This window comes from Equus quagga, chromosome 7, assembly GCF_021613505.1.
Source record: "Equus quagga isolate Etosha38 chromosome 7, UCLA_HA_Equagga_1.0, whole genome shotgun sequence".
In the NCBI taxonomy this organism is placed as follows: domain Eukaryota; kingdom Metazoa; phylum Chordata; class Mammalia; order Perissodactyla; family Equidae; genus Equus; species Equus quagga.
Window position 1 is genome coordinate 44,543,992 of NC_060273.1, and position 22,953 is coordinate 44,566,944.

Consider the following 22,953-nt stretch of genomic DNA (forward strand, 5'->3'; position numbering starts at 1 on the left):
TGCGAAGATTACCTTTTACTCCAAAGCAAGTCAGTAAGACTTTCAGCAGAAGAGTGAGCTTGCTTGAGTTACATTTTAAAAGAATAACTTTGATTTCTGGGTTGAGAACCCACCATAAGGGGTGGGGACACACGAGACCAATTAGGAGGCTATTACAGCAATTCAGGTGAGAGATTGTGGGGGCTCCGTTTGGACCAGAGGGGTAGTAGTGAGGACAAAGGGAAGAGACTGGATACTTGAAACTGTTTTGAAGGTAGAGGCACAGTGTTTGCTCTTAGAGGGGATGTATGGTATGAGAGAAAGAGGAGTTGAGAACAATGCCTGGACTTTTGCCCTGAGCACCTAAAGGATGAAAGTGCTCTCAACTGAGGTGAGGAAGAGCAAATTGGAGCATAGGATGGAACCAGGAGTTCACTTTTGGACGTGGACTTCAAGATGTCCATTGGACACCCAGATGGAACTGAGAAGTGGGCAGTTAGATAAATGAGCCTGGATGGAGTTCAGGACAGAGGTCTGGACTGAAGGTGTGAATCTGGGAGTTGATGGTCTATAGATGGTATTTAAAGCCTTTGAGACCAGAGACCAGAGGACATCACCAAGTCTGTGGGTACAGTTAGAGAAGGAGGGAGCGCTGGCACTCCAGCAGTAAGAAGTTGGGGAGAGGTGGGGGCACCGTCAGCTGGGACTGTAGGACTGGCCGTTGGGTTTAGCAACATGGAGGCCATCCAGGGCCTGGAGGACAGTTTCGGCAGAGTGGTGAGGCCAAAAGCCTTATCCAAGTGGGATTAAGAAAAAACGGGAGAAGGATTGGAGTTGACAAGTACAGACACCTCTTTGGGGAGTTTTGCTTGGAAGGGGAGCAAAAGTATGGGATGTTAGCTGGTGGGGGAAATGAAGTGAAAAGTTTCCTTAAGATGAGAGAAATAACAGCATGGTTTCTATACTGGCAAGAATGATCCAATAGCAAAAAATTTAAGATGAAGGAGAATTTGAATGTTTGAGATTCTGTTTCCTATATGATGTAAAAATTGTTTTTAACTTGAAAGACATTGTGTTGTTCATTGTTTTTTTTGCAGGGGGGAATGTTTACAAAGTTCCATTATACATTTGGTTCTTTTCAAGATAGCTTATGAATGTTTAGCAGAAACAAGGTATCTTTTGATTTTAGCCAGTGCATTGAGTAGGTAGTAAGTTATTTCTGTTTCATAAAAATAATAATAACCACAAAGGAATTTTGGATTATTTTCATGTTTACTTGGCTGGTCTTTTTTTCCCTCAGGTATTTGGTGATGGAATTAATGGATGCTAACTTATGTCAGGTTATTCATATGGAGTTGGACCATGAAAGAATGTCCTACCTTCTTTACCAGATGCTCTGTGGTATTAAACATCTGCATTCAGCTGGTATAATTCATAGAGTAAGTAGTGATACCATATTAATTTTATTTTTAAAAATCACGATCATTTTGTTGTCATAATCCTCCAGATACAAAAGAACTTAATATTTTTAAAAAAGCTTATCAGTGTTGAAAATCCAAATAAACTATGGGATCGTGTTGAGTTTCCAAATAGTGTTGAGGTTAGAAGACATTTGTGGAAAGCCTGGATGCTCAGGCCTTGTGAGCCACGCTGGGTGCAGGCATGGGCCAGCTGATCAGTTTGATGCTGCAGAAGAGTACGTCTTTTTTTTTTTTTTAACTTTTAACTTTGAAGTAACTTAAAACTTAGAGGGGCTGGCCCCATGGCATAGTGGTTGGATTCAAGTACCCTGCTTCAGCGCCTGGGTGGGGTTCACGGGTTCAGATCCCTGGTGCACACTTACGCACCACTCATCAAGCCATGCTGAGGCAGCGTCCCACATAGAAAATAGAGGAAGATTGGCACAGATGTTAGCTCAGTGACAGTCTTCCTCAAGCGAAAAAAATAAAAGGGGAAGATTGGCAACAGATGTTGGCTCAGGGCCAATCTTCCTCACCAAAAAAAAAAAAAAACCAAAAAAAAACCTTAGAGACAAGTTGCAAGAATAGAACAAAGAATTCCCAAATACTTTTTACCAAGATTCACCTATTGTTAATATTTTTGCCATATTTGAACTCACATTTTTCATGAGCAAGGAATTTAGATTTGGGATGGGGGACAGTTAGAGGCCAAGTAGTACATGATACAGTTGCTTGAGAAATCTTACATAAATTATGGCCCAAATATCCATTTCTTTCTTTTTTGTTTTTAAGATTGGCACCTGAGCTAACAACTGCCAATCTTTTTTTTTGTCTGCTTTTTCTCCCCAAGTTCCCCCAGTACATAGTTGTATATTTTAGTTGTGGGTCCTTCTAGTTGTGGCATGTGGGACGCGGCCTCAACGTGGCCTAATGAGCGGTGCCATGTCCGCACCCAGATTCGAACCAGTGAAACCCTGGGCCGCCGAAGCGGAGCGTGCGAATTTAACGACTCGGCCACGGGGCCGGCCCCTCAAATACCCATTTCTTATATGATAAAATTCTGCCACTCCAGCATCCCTGCCCCACTGGTGGGAGCTTTTTGAATGGCTCCTAGCTGGCCTCTTGACTGGACTAAGGCTGGGATTTGAATGACAGAGTTGCCTGCACTTTCAGGGAGTAACATTTAAAAATGAGAAAGATACAATGTAATTCTCTAAACTGGATTTATGAGTTTTGTGTATTTTTTGACTTGTACCACCATGTAAGAACATCATCATAGAATTTTTTTTTAGCAACTAAAAATATTGAATGAGACTAGAGGCAGAGATATATAATTTTATTGGAAACATTCTTGGCATTCCCTTGATTATTACCGACTAATTTTGTTAACAGACTGTGTTTAGATATTATGTTCCAACATCAAGAAGTTGTAATTTCTCTGAACTAAACTCTGTGTGGGGAGGAAGATAGACCAAAACAATGAAGCCTGTTCATATAGAAAAGAAAAAAGAGATTTTCGGTGGTGTAGCAGATCTGTTAGATACCAAGAAGGGTGGTTCCGAGACAGCTCGGAAGGGAAGTCTCCCACAGCAGCGGAGCCCACCAGTCCAGAGAGGGCTGAGCGCCTGCCCCTCATCCAAGCCTCTGTCTGCGCCCCAGGCCAGCAGGCTGGCACCCTGCTTCTCCCTGTGCCTATCCAGGACCCGGCACCCTGAGAAGCACCCAACTGCTGACCATTGTGCCATTATTTAAAATACAGGCTTTGCTGCCACCAAGTGTTCAGTTAAAATAATATAAGTTCTGTTGACGAATTTGCTTTAAAAATAGTGACACTAGTTTAAGTAAAAATAAAGATTTCCCAACTTAGCATTTTTTTCTCTTCCTAAAATTTTACAGACCTTTATATAAATTAAGGCACTCTTAATATCTCTTAAATACAGTTTGTATTAAATTCATCCCTTAGAGTAAGTGTTACGTTAGGCCTTATTAATTTTATGAAGGGAATTGGTTCTGCCTTCCTTGTTTCTCCCCTCTTGGGCCCGGAGAGATGCAGGAAAGCACTATCCCCCCATTCCTGGGGCCTTATCAGCACGCGAGCCTGTGTGAGGAAACATTCTGTCGCCGCTGCCCAGGAGGTCAGATAGGGTCCAAAGAAGTGTTTGGTGCCCAGCATGATTCTGCAAACGGCCTCTCCATCCTCCTCACCACCCCGCCCGGCTCCTCCCCCGTTGTCTGCGAAGGTCCTTCCTGCTCATTGTGGGAAAGGTGGCTAGAGCAAGTAGTAAAAGGCCCCTGTTTGCCCACCCTCTGACCCCTCCAGGTCCCAAGAGGTGGTGGACAGTTTAGCCCTTTAGTGTGTTAACGGTTTCTGTGAGCCTTTCCAGTCCTTCTTCCTGCATATGACACCACACACATAGATACACACTTTGAACTTTGCTTATTAAAATGGTTTTATACTAAACATAAAATGTAATTATTTGAAAAATAAAACACCTGTAATCCCACCGCTTTTTACTTTATATAATTCAAAAAGTTAAATGAAAGTCTCACAGCCCTCCGTGTCACCTGGAAGTGACCAGTGATAGCGGTTGGGTGCATTTCCTTCCTGACACTACATTGACACCATCTTGCTGCTTATGCTAATACCAACTTATTTGTTTACACTTATGTCCTTTTTAACTTATATTTTTCCAAAAACGGGATCATCTTGTACATAATGGTTCTGCAACTTGCATTGATTCATTTGTTTTGTATTTTTATTTTTATCGAGGATCAAATAGCTTTACTAATATCTGTGAAAAAACGGAGTCCCCACCTCTTCGCTCTTATTTCTCTCTCCCCAGAAGGAAACTCCTTTGCTTCTTTTAGCTGTTATTTTGGTGTTTATCTCCCTACCTTGGAATGGTGTGAGTAGATCTCTACTCATTGATCTTTCTTTAGTTTGGGTCAGTGCGTACTGATTGAGCTCTCTCACCAACCGCGGCCCTCACCCCACCGCCTTTCCTGTCCCTCTGCCCTCCCAGCATAGTGACCGTGTCATTGGGTGTGTGTCAGTATCCATAGTGCGCTTTATGTCATGACCACGTAAATGCTTTTCATACCTGATCCTATGTTTATACCGTGAATTTGTTTCTTTTCATCTCAACTGTTTGTCCCTAGAATTAGCAACACGTCTTTTATTTGTTTGAGTTTTAGTCTTTGTTGTTTTGTTCTGTTTTTCAAGGAGGAAGTAGTTTTCTATGCTCCTATTGCTGATTTAACCCTAAGCTTTCTGCCAGGTGTCTGAATCTTCTCTCAATGGATGCAAGTGTCGTATTTCATCAATTTCATGTATCCTGGGGCCTGTGTCCTGCTCCCTGGACTGGCGCCCCCGGACCTGATGCAGCCATGTTGTCCTATACCTCGCCCAGCATTTCCCTGGGATTCCTCCCCCTCTTGGTGTTGGCTTCCCTGCTTCCTGACCTCTGTCTCTCTCTTTCTTGAATTACTCCCTTGTTTGGATGAAACACACCCTCCAATAGCTTCCCCAGAAGTGGTGCATGGGTGGTAAATTTTTTTGGAGGCTTTGGATGTCTGGCACTCTTCACTCTGCCCTGTCCTGTGATTAATAATAGTTTGGTTGGATATAAAATTCTTGGTTACAGCTCAGTTGCCCTCAGAGTTCTAGACGCAGTATCCTGTGGTAGCGTGAGCATCTAGTCTGGCTTTTCAGCTTTCTAACGCCATTCTTATCACTGATCCTTTGCAAGTGCCCTGTTTTGGGTTTTGTTTTATCTCTGGAAGCTTTTAAAATCATTTCTTCATTCTTTTTTTTTTTTAAGATTGGCACCTGAGCTAACAACTGTTGACAATCTTCTTTTTTTTTTTTTCTGCTTTATCTCCCCAAACCCCCCGTACATAGTTGTATATCCTAGTTGCAGGTCCTTCTAGTTGTGGGACGTGGGACGCTGTCTCAACGTGGCCTGATGAGCGGCACCATGTCCGCGCCCAGGATCTGAACCCTGGGCCGCCGCAGCAGAGCGCACAAACTTAACCACTCGGCCACGGAGCCGGCCCCCATTTCTTCATTCTTTGTATTCTAAAATGTTATGACGATATGCCTTGATATGGACATTTGTTTCATTAATTGTAGTGGACACTTGGTAGGCCCTTCAGTCTGGAAGGACATGCCATAGAGCTCTGAGAAATTTGTATTATTTCTTTCAGGACGCCCTCTTTACTGTTCTTTGTTCGCTCTTTCTGTGAAGCACTAGCTGGTTGGAGCTCTTTTTTATCCTTAAAAGTTCCTTTTTATAGCATTTTGTTCTTATTGCATGAATGCGCTGTCCTCTCTCTGAGGGTAATTTTCTTTGAAGTTTTTTATTGCTCCCTGCATGGCTTTTCTTTCCCCTGCGTCCCTTTTTTGGTGTGTTTGGTCTCTGTCACATGCAAGGCTTTCCCCAAAAAGGGCAATCCTTCGTCGTCTGATACTGTCTAAGACAGACAAGTGGGAGTGCACGGTTTGGGATTATGGCATGATGGGTTTTTCCTGAGGCAGCAGGTGGCCACAGGCATCTCTGTTTGTAGGTCTTTTCTCTGGGCATCATTTAGCTTCTCTGGAAAAGCCTCCTATGGTCTCTTTACTGAGGGTTGTAAGCCTGGCTGCCAGTGTGAGAGGGCTGTGCAGGGTGGGGCTGGGGTTCTCAAGTGCCAGAGCCCTGTCTTCAGGCTGGGCCCTCACCCATCCCCTCGCTGTGCCTCATACCAGTTACCTCTGTTGTTATTGTGCCTGAGGCCCAAGTCTGCAAACTCGATTTCAGTTTTTCTAGATAATGGGCCTTTAGGAGCGAAGAAGGAGCCAAAGCCTCTTCTAGGATGGAGCTAGGGGTCTGGGAGGTCTGCCTTTACCTTTATGTGGACTTTCCAAAAAAAAAGGACCCCTCAGTGTCCTATTCCCTGCCTCACCCTGCCCTCTGCAGTGCCTGTCATTCACCTCCTGAGCCTTTCCTGGGTGTTGTGGTCCACATCACCTCCCTGTGGGCCACTCACTGAGGTTGGAATTTCCTCCATTCGGCCTCCATTTACTGCTTCTGCCCCGCTTTCCACCCCCATGGAGTGTGTGGAGTTTTTCAGCGACTGCATTAGTGTGCGACACTGGGATTAGACATGCAAAAGATGTGTTGGGAGAAGGCCTGTGAAGAAGAATGGGGAGCAGGTTGAAGGAGGTGGGGAGGCTGGCAGAGGGCAGCACGGGTCTGACCCCTTAGAAGGGAGATATGACAAAGGAGGGTTAGGGGCAGAGCCGCAGGCTCCTGTGTAGCCCGCAGAAGGCTTTGCCCGGCCCCAGAGGCTTTGAACCACCCATCTGAGGGGTCTGGTGTCTCACAGGAGTGGGCCTCCTGCCTCATTGGCTGAGAGCCACCATGGGCGTGTGGCCCTGGCGTGAGCGGAGGGGATGGTTGGAGCGCCCAGTGGGGGCGTCTGACAGTTGCACTCCTACAACGGGAGAGCCGAGTAAGCATTTTCGTGGCCACCACCGTCTACCCTTGCCCCTCTCAGCTCTTCTGCACACAGGTCAAGAGCAGCTCCCTCATGCTCTCCAGGGCCTCCTCTCTTCCTGAGGAGAAGGCTAGTGGGATGAACTATAGCCCCTGTCACTGCAGTCACTCTCGGGGTCGCAACAGGTACTCACTCTCTCCCTTCTCTGTTATCCATACCCTCAGCCATGCCCTTGGCAGTTCTCTGTGGCTTCCTGATGTGACCCAGACTTTCATTCCTCAGAGGTCTGAGGCTAGAGGCTCACAATGGGCCACTGAGTTCATGGACCCACCCAGCAGTCATCTCCCCAGTTCCCAAATGTGTGATTGGAATTGATACAGTTGGTGGTTGGGGTGACCCTTATGTGGATTCTTCAGCCTGTGAGGAGAGGGCCAATTGGAAACCTGAAACTGCCTCCCTCAGGATAATAAATCACAACAGTATTGAACTCTGGGGGTGCGGGAGGGTGGAGGAGATTAGTGCCACCATTAAAACCTAAAGGATACAAGGACGGTGGTCTGTCTCATCTCTCAGTTTAATTCACTAGTCCGGCCCTTGAAGAAACTAAATGGATCCTAGAGAACTTAACCAGCTAGTAGTCCTGATGGCAGCTGCTGTGCTGGACACGGGCTAGTTGTAGTGCAGATAAATTAATAAAGCCTCGGGTAGAGCATGTAGCCAGTGATTGGGCAAATGCCTTCTTCCATACTGATTAGAAAAGAGGATCAGAAACCATTCGCACTCATGTGGGACGGACAGCAATGTTCTTTCAGAGTTTTGCCCTGGGCCAGTTTTGTCATACTGTAGCCGGAAGAGATCTGGTCCAGCCTCCATCCATTACCTGGCCCCACCCCTCCTGAGTGGAGGAGGCATGATGATGCTTTGAGTCTTCGAGTTTCAGTGTCCACTCAGAACTTGTGTCCAGTAGTCCCTCAGATGTCTGCTTAGTCTCTTGTCCCGGGGTACAGTCCCCGAGTAAGCAGCCATAGATACCTGTGGGGAAATCCAGACAGCAGACGCTTGTCGTGAAGCACAGAGTCCACCCTAGGACACCTCTCTGGTTGATGGGTTCTGATCTGAGAACTGACCAGGAGTGGTGCTGGTTTATGGGGTGATGCCCTTGACCTCCCATCCTCTGCTCTTGCCCTTCTTTGGTGACAGATGCTTGTATACCCTTGTTGGCTGCCCAGGGGTGCCATACTCTGTTTAGCCATCCCCGTATCTTTTGGATCAAGCCCCCAAATTCAGGTGTCATTTGTACTTTAACATGTGTTTCTTGTTTGGGGTAGTTTTCAAGATTTGAAGGGGCAGAACCGTCTTTACTCTGCCACCTTGAAACTGCACGTCCGGTTCGTTTGGGGACACTGCCTCTGGTTACATGTGGAGGCTGAGGGGAGAGTGGCTCTGCATGTGGGGAGCCCTCAGGAGCCCTGGGACCCCTTTACGCACCTCCCCATTGGTAAGCGTCAGAAGGCGGCCACCTCTCCTGGTCCTGCCAGGAAGACTGTCCACATCATCAATGGCCTGATTTGCATTTTATTATCATAGTTTTCCGGCAGATGGCTGTAAAGTGTGTTGTTCCAACAAAATCAGTGTGAGACGACAATTTTCTGACAGGTTGAAGTGGCTGGAGCTGGGCCTGTTTTCTGGTTCACTCTGCAATCCCTGGAGCTGGCTGACCGCGCTGCTCTGACCATCCTTGTTTGTGTCTCTGCTTCAGCTCCAGCCCAGGGCGGGTCTCAGGGGCTGGGGGGGAAAGCGCAGCTGTTTCACATTTTTAAAAGCCAGCATCCTAAAGAGAAAGCTCCTATTGACGCCCCACCGACAGTGTAAGGAGGGGTCTGCTTCTGCTTCTCCTGCGGGCACTGGAGGTCACCATTCTCCTCATTGCCGCAGGAGACACTAAAAAAGGCTCCTTGTTGTTTGGGTTTTTGTTTTTTTAATTCATTAAGTTGAGCATTATTTTATCTGTTAGTAACTTGTATTCTAAAATGGCTGTTCTTGCCATATGCTTTAGCTTTATGAAAGGAAACTGGAAACGAATTGGTCCATTTTGCCTGAGCTGCATTACCACCCCTCATGGAGAAGGGCGTCTGGTTTGAGTGTGGGCCTGACTCTTCCCCGCTGTCCTTTATGCAGATCAGCCGCTGTGGGTGAGGCATGGCGGCACTCCCGGGACCTCCCCCATGAGGATACGTGTGGGAGAAAGTGGGGTCCACACAGTGCGCTGGGGCCAGTTAGGGACCTGGCGTCCACACGGGGCTTGGTGGGAATATTCATTGTTTTTTTTCAGCATTGTAAAGTTATGTTTTACTAAATCCGGACGTTTAGAAAGAGAGCCTTTAATGGTAATGAACCATAGTTTTAGCTGTTGTAAATTTTAAAGGGTTTTCTGCTTATCCTGATAACTCTTGGCAGCCCTCACTGTCTCGAAGCACACCGGTGCCAATCTGTGGCACATCAGCTGGAAAGTTTTAGCCAGGAGCTGGGCCTGAAACGTCACACTTAAAGTCCTTGCAGGTCCCACTGTGTGGCGGGACTCGGCAGTTTGGCATTGCAGCCACACATTGGAAAACTCTTGTGAGAAGAATAGTTGTGGACTGTGTAAAAGTCACAGTTTTTAGGGTGAGTTTGCAGGCTGGAGTCGCAGGTGAAAGTCAAATTCGTGTGGCCTGAGGAAGGATCTGGGGTGTGGGGATTAGCATGAAGAGCAGCCCTAGAGGTTTGAGGGGGGAACACTACAGAAGTTGTGTTAAGGCATCGAGAGGGTGGTGGAGTGTGGCATCTTCTGAGTTCTGCTGTCAGGCTTGGGTCTGGGAGCTGAGAGCAGAGCAAGCATCTCCTCTCACAGAGACCACGCGGGGAAGGTGAGAGGTGGTGTGTGCAGTGGGTCCCAGGAAAGGGGCTGGGGAGGTGGGCCTGGTGATCATGGAGTGCTTCTTCCAAGGAAAGAAAGAACCATTGGAGGATTCCAGGGTCAGAGGATTCTGGTCCTGTGCTTTCCAGTATGGTAGCCACTAGCCACACGAGGCTATTGAGCACTGAGAATGTGGCCATAATTGGATTTCAAAGACAGTACTAAAAAGATGTAAAATATCTGATCGTTTTTATAGGTAGCTTACATTTTGAAATGATAATACTATGAATATATTGGATTAAATAAAATATATTCATTTTACCTGTTTCTTTTCACTTTTTTTTTTCCTGAGGAAGATTTGCCCTGAGCTAACATCCAGGACAATCTTCCTCTATTTTTTAGTATGAGGGCCACCAGCATAGCATGACTGCTAAAAGAACAGTGTAGGTGTGCACCCAGGAACCGAACCTGGGCCACTGAAGCAGAGCGCGCTGAACTTAACCACTAGGCCGCTGGGGCTGGCCCTCTTTTCACTTGTTTTAAGGTGGCTACTAGAAAATATAAATTACATACGTGGCTTGCATTGTATTTCTTCTGGACAGTGGGGCAGAGCCTGGAGTGCTGGGGGAACTGCAGGGTGACCATGAGTGAGGGAAGGAAGGAGGAGTGGGGTGTGGAAGCTTTCAGGTTTTAAGCAAAGGAAGACCATGAAGGTTTCCACATAGGGGTGAGGGCAGCCATCTGACTTCTTCTGGCTGATTTGTGTTAGTTTGAATTTGAGAGTAGGATTTTCCAAAATCCTTCCAGAATCCCAAGGTTTAGTTCTAAATTTCCTCCTTCTCTGGCGCTCTCATTTCAGTAGTCAGTGACTTCGCATGTCCTTACCAGTTGAGGTTATTTATTTATCATGCTTTGGTTCATTTTATTAATTTAAACCATTTTTGTCCTAGGATTTGAAACCTAGCAACATCGTAGTGAAATCAGACTGCACCCTTAAGATCCTTGACTTCGGCCTGGCCCGGACAGCATGCACCAACTTTATGATGACCCCCTATGTGGTAACGCGGTATTATCGGGCACCAGAAGTCATCCTGGGCATGGGCTACAAGGAGAACGGTGAGTACAGGCGGGGCTGGAAGAGGCTGAGATATTTAAAAATAGTGCGTTCATCATTACTGGTGTTTTATCTTTCCTGTGAACCATATGAAATATAATATGAGCACTGTATTATGCATGGGTTATCGTAGTCCAGAGATAAGAAACAATTAATTTTATATTTCCATTGGTTAAAATCATTCACTTTTAAAAATTCACTTTTGAAGTTAATATTTTTGAACGTTTATCAAATATAATATACTTACAGAAAAGTATGGAAACCCCAAGTGTGTGGCTCACTGGAGCTCATCCTCATAACCAGCAGCACCCGAGGCCTCTCCAGGTGCCCTCTGGGTCTTAACCCCCAAGGGAAGCTGGTATCCTCATTTCCAGCACTGTAGATTGATTTTACTTATTTTTGAACTTGATATAAATGGAATAATGCAGCATGTTCTCCTTTGTGTAAAATTGATGTTTTTTAACATCAAAACTTAACTTATTCAAGCAATATCAGAGCTCTTTGAAACTTAGCTTTTGACAAATTTGTTGAAAAGAACTAAATTACATTGACTTGTTAAAAAAAAGGCTGACACTGTGGCAGTGACCCACATACAACATAGAGGAAGATTGGCACAGGTGTTAGCTCAGAGTGAATCTTCCTCAGCAAAAATAAAAGTCTGCAAGGTTGCCCAAGTCACCTGAAATGCATTTTGCTACAAGTCTGCTTGGATGCTCTGCAGCCTGTGCTCCCCACTGAGAGACAGCTCTTTGGGCTTCCTGTTGTCTCCCGTGGAAGTGAGAGAGAACTAGAGCCCCACTCAGCTTCTCCCACCTACCTCCAGCAGCAGGGCACCTACGAAGCCCTCTGCCCGCTCTGAGGCCTGGGCTTCAGCTGGGCCCCACAGAAGAGGGTGAAGGGCTGAAAGTCAGGTGCCTCTAACCAGGCCTCCCCTGGAGCCCAGAAGAGCAGGCCTGCCCCTGTGAGGCCCTGCTGACTGGCAGCTTAGAAAAGGATGCTTCCGGAGGCGGGGGTCCTTATCAAACAAATGGTCCTGTTGACAAGCCGTGTTTGTCTTTGTTTGGGAGGGGGTTTGAGAAAAGGTGTGTGGGGATGTCGGGCTGGTTTTAATCACCTGGTGTTTGGTAGTGGACATCTGGTCTGTCGGGTGCATCATGGCAGAAATGGTCCTCCATAAAGTCCTGTTCCCAGGAAGAGACTGTATCCTTCACAGGGAGAGACCTAGCGCCGGCACAGGGTGCAGGGGGCGGGGTGGGTGTGGCCTGAGGACAGGCACTCGTTTCTGGGTTTTTGTTTGTTTTTTAAGCTGTGAACTATGGGAATCTTTGGCACTAAAACTCCAGATTGCTGTAAACTGAAGCCTAAAACAGAGGTTGACAATCACTCACATTGTGTAAAAAGTCCACCCTTAGCTAGCAGTTTATTTTTTCATATTTGTGTGTTTAGTACACTGTTAGAGTTCCTTTTCCTCACCTTTGTTTTGTTCATGGCACTTCATAATTTTGTCATTTCACTTTATTTTCAGTTGATATCTGGTCAGTGGGTTGCATCATGGGAGAGCTGGTGAAAGGTTGTGTGCTATTCCAAGGCACGGACCGTATCCTTCCCAGGGCCTTCCCGGCCGTGCTTTCATGAATGCCACAGGCACGGGGTGCTAGGAGGGGTCCTAGCTCGAGACCGTTCTAAGGGGCTCATTGCGTTTGCTAAGTTAGTGTCGCACACCCAATGGCTTGATTTCAGATTTTTGGGGTTTTTTTTACTTGGCTACCTGTAATGATTTTATTGAGGCTTAGAGTTAAGTTAAACCAATTATATTAGCTCTTAATTCTATCAAAAGTAGTGTATAAGAAATTATTTACTCTGTGACAATGTATTCTTGTATTTAAATGAAAATACTGTTTATTTAGTTCATTCAGTTAATTTACCTAGGAAACTTGCTATCTAAATTTAATAAGCCAGTATTCTTATGTAATTTAATTAATATACTATTTTGTTAGTTATCAGTATTGAAAATATTGAAATATTTTCCCCCAAAGTAAGAACTGACGTACTCTGCATAAGACCTGAGTGAACAAGATTAAAATGAAAAGTTTGTGAGGAGCAACATACGGTAAATTTTCTTGTTTGTCTGCTGCCATTTCATGGAAATTTTTTAAAAGATCCATCTAGAAGGTTATTTTGTGACACATTGGGGAAGTCTAAATAAATATAAAATGCAAAAGATTAACTTTCACTGTGCTCAGCAAATCATATTTATGACATATAGCATAAAGGAGAATAGATAATATAACAGCTTGCTTTCTTCATATAGTCGTTCTTCCATCTTTAATATTTTTTACTCTAACATGGTTCTTCACATATACCCTTTTTCATTTGTCTGCTAACCACTTAATATTTTCATTAGTCTTTGATTTTATTTTCCGTTATAAAAGCTTAAAGTGGTCTCTGTCCATTGGTAAATTACTGGTTATTTTTAAAGGAAATCAGGTTGTATAGTCAGTGTTTGGTATGTATTTTATTAAAGTGATTTTAGTTTGTTATAATTTTATGAGGGTAGTTTTCTTGTAATATAAATTCTTCACAACAGAAACTTGGAATGAGATTTTATTCCTGTCATTTTATTTACTTTTCTTTACATTTTCTGCATCACAGATTTTATGTAAAGTAAAATACAGCAGTTTATTTTAACAAATTTTCTACCAGTTTCCATAGCCTTACCTTAGATTCACATGTTTCAAATTGTAATTAAAGAGATGTTTATTTGCAAATAAACTCAATTAAAAAGGGAAAAGTTGATATATTCTAAAGGTAAATAATTTAAAAGTATCTACTTAACATTCTGTTTGTCTCAATTCTTATTTATTTTGTACCTTTTCTTTTTTTATTAAGAAATGTTTTCTTCACAAAGTACAAAAATGAAAAATGTGGGTACTTTTTGTTGCATTCTTAAGTAATTTAAAATTCCTACTTTGCATATTAACATCATGCAATGTTAGTAATTAGTAGTTTTATATATAAGATCACCTAATGTCATTCTCAAAACACACATAGAAATTAACATCATTTTCCAAGGAAAATTTTGCCAACTTTTTCAAACATTAGTTTAAAAATTATTAGGATAGAAAAAGATTCCAGAAACCTGACTGAAGTTCTTCTCAGAGATTTGCTACAGATTGATGACCTGGGGTAGAAAAGGAACTTTTGTCCCCACGTGGTCTTTGAGAAAGAGAAAACGTTAGCCAGACCACCTGGGGCCCCAGATCTGACTCCCACCTGGTAACTGTGCACGTTGAGGAGTCAGGGCCCCTCGGAGCCTCAGTTCCCCTTTTGTACAATGAGAGACCTGTGGTAGTGGAGTGACCGAAGGTACATGCACACAACCAGGGTCAGCCAGGCTGTTGGCATTCTCTTCCCCTTTCCCACCTCCCTGTAGTCTATAAAAATGACCCTTTACCATGAATCCAGTAGACAGCTATTAAGCGCCCACCCGTTTCTTGGCTCTTCTCTGACTTCCGTTGGAAAAGGATCACCTTGCTGCTAACACCATCAGGGTGAGGGAGAAGCAGGAAGACCAGGATGGGGGAAGTGAGGCGGGGGTGGGCTTGAACTCTGCATCTGTTTGAAGGTCAGCACGTCAGAGAGCCTTATTAGGATTCTGAGATGTCCGTTAGTGGAAATATCAAGAGCAGAGTTCAGGAGAGAGGTCTAGATGGAGAAATAAAGGTGAGGGTCGTCAGTCTGCCAATAGTCTGTGAAGCCTTGAAACTGGTAGCGAGTGCTGAGAGAGAGAAGAGCAAAGGAGGAGGGCTAAGCTCCTGGGGTGACAGAGAAAAGAGGAATAGGAAAGGAAGCTGAGCGGGCCTGCCAGGGATGGTGCCTCTCAAAGAGCGCTGGAGGCCAGGCAGCGAGTTACTGAGGAAGACTCCTTGACACCGTTACAAAGCTGAGGTCTCAGGATTGACCACTGGATTGAGGGACAGTCACCAGCAGCCTCACTGGGTACATTTTCACGGAGTGATGGGGGAAAAGCCTGATGAGAGGATGTTTAAGAGAGAATGAGAGGCTGGGAAATAGAGATGCAAGTACTCAACTCTTTTTTGCTGCAAACAAGAATGATAGCTAAGTAGCAGATATGGGGCCGAAAGAAGGTGGCCGTTGTTTTAATATGGGAGAAAAAAGAATCACGTTTGATTGGTGGTGGAATGCTCCAATAGAGAGCAGAATGGTAATGGCATACCAGTGAGAAGAAGAAATTGCTGGAGCGGCGTCCTTGAGGAGACAGAGGGCGCGGAGTCTGAGGTGAGCAGGCGTGGCCACAGTGAAGGGCACTCATGCAGGCAGTCCACGGGCTTCTGCTGTGCCTGGGGTAGCATGCACAGCGAGGAGTGTGTATGGGGAGAGGTGTAGGAAGGATAAGGAGAGAGGCAGAGGTGTGGAATTGTTTTCCTGTTTTGGCTAAATAAGTAAATAAACTGTAGGCAAAATTCTGACTCGGCAACATGTATGAACAGAGAAAGAACACGCGAGTGGTTTGAATGTCCAAACCCATTTCCCGAGCAGGTCTGCAGAAGACTGATGTTTTAGAAAGACTGAGTCTTCTCTATTCTTTGGAAGAACATGTCTCTGCTCCCTAGCTTCTTTCACAGTGATGTAATTTCATTTTTCTAAGACATACCTCAATTAGTCATTTTTTAAAGCTACTGTTTATATGATTTCTTCTGGCTTGCATTGCCTTTTACAGTTGTTTACAGTTTCGGAATCACTTTCCACGCTCATTATACCAGCTATCCCAAGCCCCCTGTCTAAAAGGCAAAGCTGGTATTATCTGCATTTTACAAATAAGGAAGTTGAGACCCAAGGTAGAGTGATTGCCTGACACCAATGAGTGTCTAGTGCACAGTGGAGTCTGAAACCCAGGTCATGTACTTTGAAAGGAAATAAGACACACTGCTAGGTATTGCAGTGATGGTTGGGGTCAATGCCAAGTAAAAGAGAATGACCTCTCAAAGCTATCACTGCTCAGTGTAAGCCCAGCCACAGGGAGGTATGCAGTCCCCAGGGAAGGGACGTGGGGAGGGCTCAGAAGACTCCTCCTCCCTCCCTCACGCACCCCCTGCCAGGCCAGCTGCCAGGCCAGCTGTGAATCCAGGAGTCCCTCGGTCTCTCTGCTTTAGGAGCCGTAGATCTAACGCAGCTTTGGTATGAAAACTGATTTCAATTTGCCTGTGTTATTACTATCTAATTGCATGTTGAAGCATTTCTGGCATAGGCATTCTTCAGTGATGAGATAGCTCGATTTTCATCTAGAATGGAAAAGCAGATAGACCTCATTGTGTTGATTTCATAAATTGTGATCATAGTAATAAAGATGCAGGGTGTAAGAGTTTTTAAAAATACTCTAAACTTGAAACCCAGATCTTATTTGAATATTATTTCAAAATGCCTCTACTAACCCAGTAGGGTAGCCTAGTTAACTACTCGTCAACAGGTAGAAATATAATTTAAGTTTTTCTTTGAATGATGCTACTTGATGTAATATGAATACAAGACCTTTCAGTTGTATTTTCCTCAAGAGACTCCTTAGATATTGATCAGTGGAATAAAGTTATTGAGCAGCTGGGAACACCGTCCGCAGATTTCATGAAGAAACTTCAGCCAACTGTGAGGAATTACGTAGAAAACAGACCCAAGTATCCTGGAATCAAATTTGAAGAACTCTTTCCAGATTGGATATTCCCATCAGAATCGGAACGAGACAAAATAAAAAGTAAGATATCCTTTTTCCTTATATTTGTTTCATAACCTGGTGAAGCTTTTACTTTTTCATGTTTGCATCTAAAACCGTAAACATTGAGAGATAAAATAGTCAAAACCCTCAAATAAAGTCATTTACAGGCTAGAATGAAGGCATTGCGCAGAGAAAGCTTCAAGACCTGAAAGTTTTGTCCTCAATAAAATCGCTTAAAAAATGCCTAAGGCTAAAATAAAAATATTCACATCAGCCTGAAAGACTCCTATGTTAATTACAGCAATTGGAATTCAAAAAGTTTTCAGGAATATAGAGCACTTGAATAAAGATTCTAGCCCAGTTGAAGAGTCAGAAACCCTATTATAGTAGTTCAGTAAAAAAGCTCCTCCTCCCCTTCTCCTGTGCCCATCACTAAAACGTGATTTAAGGGAAAAGGAGAGATTTGTTTCTCTCCACATCTGGGTCACGTGTGCCTCATCAGAAAAGCCCCACCTCCCCTCTGCTCGGCTGCGCAGACTTTAATTGCCGAGACCTGGAGGAGCCTTGTAGTTAACTAAGTTGTTGAACTTGCTGGTTTTTTCTAACTACTGATGTCTAGATTTTTAAAAAAGTGTATGTTGCCAACATCATATACAGGTAGGCAAAGCAAGGGCACCTGTGAAGTGTTCTACACTAAAGGGTCTGTTCTCATTTCATTGTGATGTGACATCAAGAGAAAACACCATGCTTCACGCCTGCACTCTCCACACTGACATCCTAGCTCAGCTCCTGTGCGCACGACGCTGCTCAGCCCAGGCCCTGTCCTCCCCTCTCCCGGGCCAGAGGCTGAAACCAAATTTGAAAGCCTGGTTTGTAGTGAAAGTGACTGCTTGACTTACTCTTAAAGAGAAAGGTCTATTATTCTTGAACCTATCAAAAATGTATCAGAGATAATACATCTTCGTTCTGTCTGTGCTATCACATTTAGTTCTTTATTGTGTGGTTTTCAGATCAACAGCATTAGTTTATGAATGTAATATTTGTTTTTACTCTAGCAAGTCAAGCCAGAGACTTGTTATCAAAGATGTTAGTGATCGACCCCGACAGGCGGATCTCTGTGGACGAGGCCCTGCGTCACCCCTACATCACGGTTTGGTATGACCCTGCAGAGGCAGAGGCGGTAAGCATCTGTCTTGGAAAGACTTTCTATAGAGGCAGGGCCTGCATTTCCTTGGCTCTCCTGTCTGTTAGTCCGGAATGGCTACATAGGATAGCAAGTCCTGGATTGAACAGGACTCCTTATTACAAAGAGAGCATGGGACATGGGTCACAGCCTCTTTTGGGACCATTGCTGCTGGGGCTCCAGCTCACAGAACCTGGGAGTGAACATGCTCATGCTGTGGTGACAGCATTGTCTTCATTTGTGCAAATGCTGATGTGCGAGCATGGTATCACCAGTTTTAAGCCTCCGTTCTGTGTGTGCCTGGCTCTGTACCTTGGGCTTTGGTCACATCATCTTGTTTAGGCACCAATCAAGGCTAAGAAACTTGCTGAAAATCCCAGGTTTGCTTGTCCTTCCCCAGAGGCACCTGCTTGGGGAATCCCACCTCTGAGTGTGACGCTCACGTGCATTTTTCCATAGCGGCACCGTATGGGTGATCTTCAGCTGCAAGTGCCATAACCATAGTGTGACATGCTTATTTTATGCCATCGGTGGAACACATTCTTATGTCCTAGATGTGCATTTAACCACCATTTTAAACATTGTTTTATATCAAAAGAATCCGATTTATAAACATGTGATTTTTAAGTAAATTTTGGAACAGTCCCTTTATGAGAGGGGCCTGGGTTTGGGAATTCTAACAGGGAGAACTGTAACCTGAGCTGTGTTCTGCGCCATTCATGTTTCCTAGCACAGTGCCTTGTGCAGGGTGGGCCTCTAGGAAGCAGCCTGTGGTTACCAATTTTATACTTACGTTTGGGCAAATGTCTTTAGAGTGTTTTGAGATCATGTAATTATTAACAGGCCCATAGTAGCTCTATCGTTTTGGTTAATTTTTCCTTAATTATTTTGATTCTGAAACTGATATACCACATTTATGAAGAAATCTTTAATCATGTATTGAATGAAACTACATCCATATCAGAAATAGATTAGAAGGTGATTCTACCTTTTTCTTCATGCCTCGTTAGTTTTTGAACTGTTGACTTTACGTGTAATTTACTTTTTAGCCACCACCTCAAATTTATGATGCCCAGTTGGAAGAAAGAGAACATGCAATTGAAGAATGGAAAGGTAAAGACAGAGCCTATTTTGATCCTTACTTATGACATTTCTTGAAGTCATGCAAAGGGGCAGGTTTTCACTTTTTGACAATAGCCTTTCTAGGAGAGGGGTGAGAGACCCCGCAGCCCATTTATCCTGTCTTCCCACTTCCCAGTAGAAAAAGAGCTTCAAGAGAACAGAATTAGAGGAACATGTATGAATTGCATATTATTTGCTTCGGAAGAGAAAAATAAGGGCTTTTGCACATAACTTTACATTATCAAATCTTCCCTTCTAAACTAAGTTGAGCGACTGCCATACTTCTCTTGTTAGCGTGCTGCATGCAGACTGTTGAGTAATCCCAAGTCGCAGGCCCCTGTAAAGAGACATGGGGGAGCCGCTCGGGGCCTGCGAGTGCTGCTCTGTCTGTAAGCCATGGAGTTGTATATATGCTTTAAAATAGAGTTAGGGGAAAATTGCAGCTCAAAGATATGTAAATAGTTATTATTACCACTGTAAGATTACTCAAACAGCCCGCAACAATCTAAACCAGTAATAAAGAGTCTGAACTAAAACTTTTGCATTAAAAAGCCAAATCGGTAGTAATTGGGAGCTGTGGTCAGCACAAGTCAGAAGTTGTGATGTGTCCTGCCCAAGGGCCCCTCCCCAGGATGTCGAGAGTGCCCGTGACCTACATGTGCATACTCAGCGTGGCAGTGCACGTAGCCATACTCAGTGGCAAAAGGCTGGCTCATGGGCCTCCTTGTTAGGAGGCAATGTGCTAATATTATTTCATGAATACCAAAATTTTAGGAACCCCCTAATAGCTTATTTGATAGGTAAACAGTTTTTCTTACAAATGAAAACTGAGGTTGAAGCCAAGAAAAGACTTAGGTATGTAGATTAATTTCTGGACAATCTAGAGGAGCTTCTAGCCCACCCATGGATGCTGGTGACATTTGGAGAACCATAAGTACTGATGGAGAGAAACGTGTGCAAACGGTCCTTTCAGATGTTCTCTGAGGCCACTCTGCTAGTCTCCTCCCTCCCCCTCCCCCTCTCTCTGTAAAAACCCCTCATGGATCCAGAACTAGCCTAGTTTTTGGCTGCCTTAATAGTTGGATTGCAAACATGTAATGGATCAAAACATGGGTGTTTGGGTCTAGGTGAACTCTATTACCGAATTAAAGTATATCGCACTTAAAAAGAACGCATCACAGTGCCCTTGGGGTGGTTCCGTTGATTTGGAAGCAGGGTTTAGAGATGCAAAGAAACTGATGAAGCACTTTAACTTGCATTTCTGTTTGAAGAGCTAATTTATAAAGAAGTAATGGATTGGGAAGAAAGGAGCAAGAATGGTGTTGTGAAAGATCAGCCTTCAGGTTAGTGATCGCTCTAATCGTTTGCTTGTGTAATATTTTTCTTTCCCCTTTCAACTTTTATAAATGGCAGTGTCTTAAGTGCCAGCTTGATCAGCAGTGGATTTGAAAATTCCTTTGTGAAATAGTTTCCTCTCTTTTGTTTTGTCCCAGTGGTGGCAGCTAACATTTTACTGATGTGCCTGCCAGGCAGCAAACTAACTGCGTTATAAACATTCTTGTTTCATCCTTGCAACAGCTGCTGTGAACTCCATTTGTAGAGGAGGAAATTGAATTTAAAACCTTTTCAATGTGCATGACCTTCTTTTTTTGGCCCCAGCCAGTTAAAAAAGAAAATTAGGGGCCAGTCCCATGGCCAAGTGCTTAAAGTTTCACGTGCTCCACTTCAGCGGCCCACGTTCGCAGGTTCGGATCCCAGGCGTGGACATGCTCCACTCATCAGCCATGCTGTGGAGGCATCCCACATACAAAGTAGGAGAAGATTGGCTTGGATGTTAGCTCAGGGCTAATCTTCCTCAAACCAAAAAAAAATAGGAAGATTGCCAGCGGATGTTAGGGGGAATCTTCCTCACCAAAAAAAAAAAAAAAAAATGTGAATCTAGGTAAAATAGAATTTGATTTTCTTTTGAGAAAATTGTTCATGTAATTCTCCCATTTTTCTCCTTGATCTACCTAGTGGTAGAAGCCTGACTAACAATTAGGTAATTGTATGATTATTAGGGACATAATATATGTGTTGTTAACCAGTGTCTGTAGCATTCTACCTATTTACTAAATGAAGCGCTTTAGTTATTTATTTTCTCACCCCACTCCCCCTGGAAAGTGCACAGACACACACGCACACACGCAGAAGTGCAAATTGCACTGCTTACTTCTCGTTCTTGAATTTTACATTCAGCGTGACGTATGTGTCAAGCGTCTAGAGATTATATAACTTTAGTACGAATTTAGGGGCTTGTTAACGAAGCACAAATTTAAGACTGCAAACACTGACCTCTGAGAATCTGGATGTTTTATTTTTACTCAAACCAGACTAAAATATAGATAGTAAGAAATAAGATAGTTTCATTTGCCTTAAAATGTCAGTTTTCAGGATTTATAAAACAAAATAAAATGAACAAGAGGCCACTAAATTTTTTTCTTTCTTTTTTGTTTGTATACTGTCCTTACTTTAGAAGGTGTTTTTATTGCAAAAAAATTTTTCAAAGGCTTATGCTTTTTTCCTTTCCTTCAAAAGTTGATGCTTTCCTCATAAATGTTTATGATTACAATTGAAATGTCTGATGACACTTGAATTCTATTTGGGCTTAAGCCTTTTGTGATACTGATAGTTTTAGGATAAATTCAGCAATTTTCTTTTAATACCTTTTTTAAAGCAGCAGGTATTTTTTAAGTAGTTAACATGGTTATACATGAGCACATGTATGATGTTTAGCCACTGGGAAGACAAGGAGAATGTTGCAAGGAAGGACAGAGGGATATTTGAGATTCTGGGCCTAAAGAAAGACTCCAGGAAAGATTTAAAATGGACAGTTGACTAACTTCTTATTTATACTAATAATTAGGATAGGAGACTACAAAGGGACAGAGCTGAGAAATGGCCTGAAGTCTCATTGCCTGAATTTGCAGCAATGTCGTGCCTCAGATTTTATTATACTTGGTTTTCTTAGCACAGATGCAGCAGTAAGCAGCAACGCCACTCCTTCTCGGTCATCATCTATCAATGACATTTCATCCATGTCTACTGAGCAGACCCTGGCCTCAGACACAGACAGCAGTCTCGACGCCTCAACCGGGCCCCTTGAAGGTTGTCGATGATAAGTTAGAAACAGCAAGCATGTCGCCATTGAAGGAACTCTCACTTCCATAGGCCTGAAATGCTTGGGAGTTGATGGAACCAAACAGAAAAACTCCATGTTCTGCATGTAAGAAACACGATTCCTTGCCCTTGCTCAGTTCTCATAGGATTGTCTGCTTAGACTATAAAGTGAAGCAGGTTATGTCTGAATAAGAAAAGTGCAAGCCACACTGTTAGAGATTTTTTTCAACGCCATTTCAGGTGAGCAACTAGGATAGATGAATTTTTTAAAAAGTTGTACGGTAATAGTAGTGACAATTTCTCATCCTCAGTAACTGTTGGGACTTACATGCATGTGGCCACAAGTGTGTCCTTGGACTCACCATCTAGCATTTTGGAAATCAGTATTTAAATGCCAAATAATCTTCCAAGTAGTGCTGCTTCTAGACTTATCTCGTAATCCTAAGTAATTTGATATCTGTCCAGAAAAATAGATTTATGTGTATTAATTGACCACATCATATTATCATATCTTACCTTCTTTTATGGTATGATTTATTCTATCTTTTGTATTTCAGAAGGAGTATAATTAAATCTATTTAATAAACAAAATATATAACTTTCCTTAAATTTGTCATGTTTTGGGCTGAGAATTATCACTGCTAAAACCAAGACACTTTGTTTTCTCTAAGTTGGTTTAGTCTGGATGATTGTACATTCAGCTTTACTGCATGATAAAACCTTAAGTTTTGTTTTTTGCTGCTTAAGACATATATACCTTTAAAATCCTATCTGTCCTATCCCTTTTCTCTTGGTTTTCTGGACTTATTAATTTAAAATGCTACCTAGAACTTC

The 22,953-nt window shown here is 43.4% G+C and overlaps 1 protein-coding gene across 3 annotated transcripts in view; it reads left to right on the top strand.

Moving 5' to 3' along the window:
• The window catches only part of MAPK9 (mitogen-activated protein kinase 9), a 52,019-nt gene extending 29,297 nt beyond the window's left edge, over window positions 1-22,722 (top strand). The window contains exons 5-12 of one of the 3 annotated variants that reach the window (XM_046667338.1): window positions 1,280-1,418; window positions 10,764-10,929; window positions 12,056-12,127; window positions 16,512-16,694; window positions 17,711-17,835; window positions 18,888-18,951; window positions 20,232-20,303; window positions 21,976-22,722. In XM_046667338.1, coding sequence (XP_046523294.1) covers window positions 1,280-1,418; window positions 10,764-10,929; window positions 12,056-12,127; window positions 16,512-16,694; window positions 17,711-17,835; window positions 18,888-18,951; window positions 20,232-20,303; window positions 21,976-22,118 — 964 coding nt within the window. In that variant the 3' untranslated portion in view covers window positions 22,119-22,722. Of the gene's footprint in view, window positions 1-1,279; window positions 1,419-10,763; window positions 10,930-12,055; window positions 12,128-12,452; window positions 12,525-16,511; window positions 16,695-17,710; window positions 17,836-18,887; window positions 18,952-20,231; window positions 20,304-21,970 lie in introns of all 3 variants that reach the window. The other 2 variants (XM_046667339.1, XM_046667337.1) reach the window with 2 other exon arrangements.
• Window positions 22,723-22,953: the final 231 nt, after the last annotated feature.